The sequence below is a fragment of the Plasmopara halstedii genome (genome assembly GCF_900000015.1).
Source record: "Plasmopara halstedii genome assembly, contig: Scaffold_2386, whole genome shotgun sequence".
Classification (NCBI taxonomy): domain Eukaryota; phylum Oomycota; class Peronosporomycetes; order Peronosporales; family Peronosporaceae; genus Plasmopara; species Plasmopara halstedii.
In genome coordinates this window covers 476,808-482,584 of record NW_020189293.1, presented here as the reverse complement: position 1 = coordinate 482,584, position 5,777 = coordinate 476,808, and the positions used below count along the sequence as shown (strand labels likewise).

At 46.5% G+C, this 5,777-nt stretch overlaps 2 protein-coding genes across 2 annotated transcripts; one reads left to right on the top strand and one right to left on the bottom strand.

The window, feature by feature from the left end:
* Positions 1–952: 952 nt before the first annotated feature.
* PHALS_03540 (dynein light chain) lies at positions 953–3,667 on the top strand (the record flags this gene model as incomplete). Its single annotated transcript, XM_024717768.1, has 1 exon — positions 953–3,667. One exon carries the CDS (start codon positions 953–955, stop codon positions 3,665–3,667), a length of 2,715 nt encoding a protein of 904 aa, XP_024583234.1.
* A 102-nt stretch (positions 3,668–3,769) lies between these two features.
* PHALS_03539 (multidrug oligosaccharidyllipid polysaccharide flippase superfamily) lies at positions 3,770–5,407 on the bottom strand (the record flags this gene model as incomplete). Its single annotated transcript, XM_024717766.1, has 1 exon — positions 3,770–5,407. The coding sequence occupies one exon, from the start codon at positions 5,405–5,407 to the stop codon at positions 3,770–3,772; it is 1,638 nt and encodes a 545-aa protein (XP_024583233.1).
* Positions 5,408–5,777: the final 370 nt, after the last annotated feature.

The window sequence follows — 5,777 nt, the reverse complement described above, 5'->3', positions numbered from 1 at the left end:
GATTTCAAAATAACGGCCCAATGCTAAGGTGTTTACAGCGGCCTTTTATTTGAAGAGGGCTTTTAATCGAAGTGGTCTTTTATTTCTGGAACATTGTCGAAAATTCGATGGGGGCTTGTAATAGTAGAAGGTTTTCTATTCGTAAAAATCCGTTACATTAATATTAATAATATCTGTTCTGCCAAGTTGAATACCAACTATGCATATATTCGATTGACCAGCCCATGTGTCTCACGGGCCTCTCCTCTTGCACTATTTAGATGTTCTCCTCGGGAGGTCATACAGTATTCTGTACTTGGACACCATCATGAGGAGGCATGAACACGGAGCTCATTTTTTGGAGCCTTTTTAACACTTTACAGGAGACTTCGGGTCCGTGCTGTGATACAGCAAACCGTTAGACAAGGATAGCAGTGCAACACTTCGATAAAGCGACATCCCAGCTCATATGCCCCTCCTTAAGGCTTTCCCCTCCTTAAGGCTTTCATACAGTACACCACGTGTTGCGTCTGACCCTGACACCGTAATATCGTCTTGTCCATGTGCAGCATTACTTACGCTACATGAAATAATCTGGGCGAAGCGAAAGCGCATCCGACTTCACACCAAGCCGACCAGGCTTGCCGTAACGGGGTACGTACTGTATCATAGTATAATTTGGTTTAAAGCTTGTAAGTACCAATGCTGGGGGGTCATCAGATGGGTATTGTGACTTGTAAACTTTAGCTTTTAGCTCATAAAACGAGTACAAATCTTCAGATGGCTACAAATCCTGTTTGTTACGGCAATAATTCTCTTAAACAATTTGATGAGAGTGGATAATTATCTCCTAAAAAAAGTATATGGTCATCTGTGTACCAATTAAGGGTTATACCCACGATTTTGTCCAATAAGCCAGACGTCGCGTTGTATGGAATTCAGATGCTAAATTCAAGCCGTAGTGCATACTCGAATGTGGCCACCCAGTGCTGCGTCCAGCGACCGTCTTGAAACCCGCGAACGTATGGCACAGCTACAACTCAAGGCAACATCCAGGAACGTAATTGCTGCTGGTCGCGTTGCGCGGAGCTCGTACTGCGATCACTCTGGATGGGGCTACAAGCAGGGCAGCATAATAAAGAGCTGGAAGCGTCGCTTTTTTGTGCTTAAGGGGCGAGAACTTATCTACTTTGAAGAACGTTCACCCAGCGGTAAGGGAATCGATGAAAAAGGGCGATTGCGGATCAGCGGCGTCGAGTATACGCCCGAGTTTACGAACGCGTTGCTCGTACGGGGAGAATTGAAGAACCAGGCAGTAAAGATGCAGGTGGAGTCGAACGAGGAGATTGACGAGTGGTTTGTCAAGATCTCCGAGGCGCTTCATGCTGCTACAGAGGCATTAGCAGCGAATCAACGCAAAACAACTGGTAGTGGTGATGTGGCTATGAAAGGCTGGCTTATGAAGGAGGGACAGAATTTTAAGACATGGAAACGACGCTACATGACGTTAACGGGCAATATCATTCAGTACAGAGCACAAATATCGGAAAGACCGCTTGGTGAGACGAAAGTGAACGCGGTGAACATCAATCCATCAAGACCGTTTGCATTGGATATTTACTCGGATAATAATCGAATCTTACGGATTGCAGCCGATTCGTTTGCTGAGATTGAGGCGTGGGATCACGCATTTGCTAAGGCTATTGGGAAACGGCCGTGCTTTGGAGATCCGTATGCAGGACAGAATGCGCCATTTCTTGGCGAGACGTTTGAAGAGAGTGTGTTGTGTGAAGGTTGGCTGTACAAGAGAGGACAGCGGTCGACAGAGTGGCAAAGACGCTATTTTATTCTAAAAGGTTACCAATTACAATACCAGGATGGACCTGGAGAAAGCATACATAAGGGTGCAGGCACGGTGGTTGGGTTGACGCTTGGCGAAGCCTGTTCGAACAGTATTTTCGTGCAACTTAGCTCAAGTCGAGTGCTTTGTGTGAGCGCAGACAGTCAGATTTCGATTGATAAATGGATTCAAACTATTTGCACTCTGCTAGGTAAAGACCCGAACTCTTTAGAAAAGGAAGCATCAGTCGCGTCAAACACAGCCATTAAGTGTACGAGTGGTGGCAACATACTTACTCGTGCATTCAGTCGAGCTTTATCGAATGCTTCCGCGCCACCAATGTTAGGTACCAGCACTTCCCAGTCAGAGCTGGAAGTTGCTCAATCTAGTCTTTCTAGCAATGGAGGCTACTTGGAAGAATGTGATGACGGAAGGGAGACAGACGATAATTTGCATTTACGCGAATCCGTAGCGAGCGAGCGGAACTCACTTGAAGAAGGCAACAAGTCTACGGGAGACGACTACGAGAGTTTTATGAGTGGATCCGTGCGAAAGTGCGGCTGGTTACGCAAAGAAGGCGCGCGAAATCGCTCTTTGAAGCGCCGGTACTTCATGGCCGATGACAACAAGCTTTACTATTTTGAACAAATAGGTGAGGCCCCGCGTGGCAATGGCATTGTAAAAAGTATTGTGCCCAATGATACGTATCCAAACTGTTTGGATTTAATTCTGAAATCGGGGCGAACGCTGCGTGTTGTAGCTGAATCACCAGACGAAATACGTTCCTGGCTTGATCACTTTAATGAATGCATTCCAAGGAGCGACGGTCCGACAGATCGACGCAGTGTGATGGACATACATTCATTGGTCGAAGATCCGGCATTAAAAGTGATGGAAACAGGTTCTGGCTGGTTGCTGAAAAAGGGAAAGAATTTTAGGACCTGGAAACGCCGATTTTTTAAACTGAATGGAAAGCAATTTTCGTACGCCAGTGCACCAACTGCGCCACCTCTTGGATGTGGTGTGGTCGAAAATGTCATGATCGGGAACGCACGACCATTCTGCTTAGACGTTCGGTTTCAGAACGGCCGTGTCATGCAACTTGTGGCGTCTAACGAGACCGAAATGGTTGCTTGGAATCGTCTGTTGCAAGCAGCTGTGCTTTCCGAGCCGATTGAAAGCGACTTAGAGCAAGACGCACAGTTTGATTTTGATGACGCTGAAGAGGATGCACAGCTTGGTACAATGCACAGCGTCGTAACAGCGACTAGAGCGTTTAAACGTGGGATAACAAAGGCGTCTTCGTCATTGAGCACAGTGTCAAGCTGCGATAGTTTAATTCAAGAGGAGAAACCCACCATCATGAGCGCTCAAGATTCGGTGACGAAGACGAATGAGCGAGCAGAGGCAGCAGCTAAGGCAGTGGCTGCAGCTATGGAACGCCAGTCCGCTCGTCTAGTAGCAATGGAGGCAGAGGAACCAGTTGTGTGTAGTGGATGGTTGCGAAAAGAAGGAGGGACAGTCAAAAATTGGAAACGCCGGTACTTTACACTGCATGGGGCAACTTTATGCTACTTTAAGAGCGACAATGGAGCCCTTTTGCGCAGTTTTACCGTATGTCACGTCGTAACCTTGCGGACGAAAAGATTGTGTCTTGAGATCACGACAGAGGTTGGACGCAAGTTACTGGTCGCGAGTGAAACGCAGGCTGATCTGGACCGATGGCTGGATCACCTGCATCGTGCTATCGCGGCGGAAAAGCAAAAAAAACAGAACACTGACTCTTCACAATGGACAAACGAATTACGTTGTTGGGAAGCTACTGGCTTAAGTAGAAGAAGCGCCTGACCTAAAGCGTGTAATAGAATCCTTGTTTAAAGTTGTTTCAGGATAAACAGGTGCATTGTTGAAGTGTTTGACACCGATTTTTAGCAGTAAGGTTCATACATATCATGTACGTGATGCAACGTTTCCGCAGGTTGTCCGCATCCGCGCCTTGTACGCAAGAGATGTCCAATCTGCACGAAATGTTAGCCAGTACGTGCTGAAGATTCCACTAGAAATTAATGCAACGTAAAGCCCGAGCCAAAGTCCAAGCAAACCCAGATCAAGTGTAAACGCCAAGAACAGACCCAGAGGCACAGCCAACAAAATGTAGCAGACAAAGTTAACTTTTGCACCTAGTGCTTGCAAACCACATCCACGGAAAATACCCTGAGAGACGGCAGAAAGTGCCGCAAAGACTTGGAGCGGACTGGTCAGAAGTAACAACTTTGACGTAAGGGATACGACTCGCTCGTCGCTTGTAAATGCAAACGGTAGCACGCTGTGGAGCACCAACATAGCCACTGACGTTACGAAAGCACAGACTGTGCTCAAGCCTAGTGCCAATTTTGCTGAGTACCAAGCACGTGCGGGATCGTTTGCTCCTAGCGCATTTCCAACTCTCACTGAGCCTGCGAGTGAAATGGCGACGTACCAGAGTGCACCGAGCCATCGTAGGTTGCCATAGCTTGAGTCGGCACTCACCACGGCGGCTGCATGCGGTAGCAAACCAGAGGCAAAACCTACAGAAGCAAAGCCCCATACCTCACACACAAACATGGCCATGCCTGAACCACCCAGGCGCAGGAACTCAGGAAGAAACCGAACGGCCTTAATGAATTGCCAGCCTGGCCACTCACGTCGAAATATACCGCTGCAGTACATGTACATTGATAAAATCACGGCGTAGCAAACCACAGTTGCTGAAATGGCCACAGCTGAACCAGTAATCCCGAGTGGGGTCTGAAACATGAAGATGTATAGTAGTGTAGCTTGCAAAATACTCGCAACAAGACCAATAGCCACAAGTGGCTCGACGCGATTTTGTCCTTGTAAGATCTTACTCATCAGCACATTTATAGCCGTAAAAGGTACACCAGGAAGAGCCAATATAACTAAGCTTTGCACGAGCCGAGCTAGATCTTGCTGTTGGCCTGCAAACTCGAGAAGCTCGACGCAGTTGAAACCGGCAAAGGCTACAAGTGGGAAGCCGATGCAAAAGACAAGCAATCCTGTTTGAAAAAATAACCCCAGCTCTTGTAGTTGACCAGCACCGTAGGCCTGAGCACAGAGTGTGTCCATTGCAGTGCTCATGGCCGCGATCAGCGTCGTGCTTGTAACCATATTAAAAGTGAGAGCCAGACTCCGTGCCGCCATGAATTCGCTGCTGTACGCTGCATTGAGATGACCAGTAAGTACGCTGCTTAAGAAATTTGGAGCAAATTCTACAATGGCGAATAGCAACATCTGAAAGGATAGACGGAGCAATGCTTGGCCTTCGCGGTTGTGATGGACGAACAAAGGTTGGAACAATCTCGTCAGGGCTGATTTCTCGACTCCTACAAGATCACTGGGTGCAATTGCTGCGTCAAAGAGTAATAATGGGGTACACTCAGTCGTTATAGACTTGAACGCTTCTGGTTCGTAGACTTGGGCAATTTTCCTAAACAAGCCATCCCACATCACTTTTATTGACATACCGGTCATGGATAGACATGCAGATGGAGCTGCTGGTCGCCTGTCATTAAAAGGAACTTCGTGCATTGTGATGATTTTTCTGCTTTAATTTGTATGCGGAAAAGATTCGCTATACGGTTTTGTACAGCTTTTAAAGATCGTTGTATCACTGTTTCGAAATTGAGTATTAGTTTTGAGAAGGATGTAAAACCAAATAACAATACTTATCGTATTGATGTGCAAAATTTAAAGCACATTCGCCTTTGACACTATTGAGCTTAAGTGCAAATGTAGTTGTCAGAAATGTCATTGCTGATGGCCATTTCTTTGCGAATTTAACGCTACTTTCGCTCTCATCAAATGGCTTGTAATATAAAGTGGTTTATCATCTCAGAGTAGCAAATTTGGATTTGAGCTTTCCAATTATTCTTGCTACCTTTTATCGTTTTTATGAGAC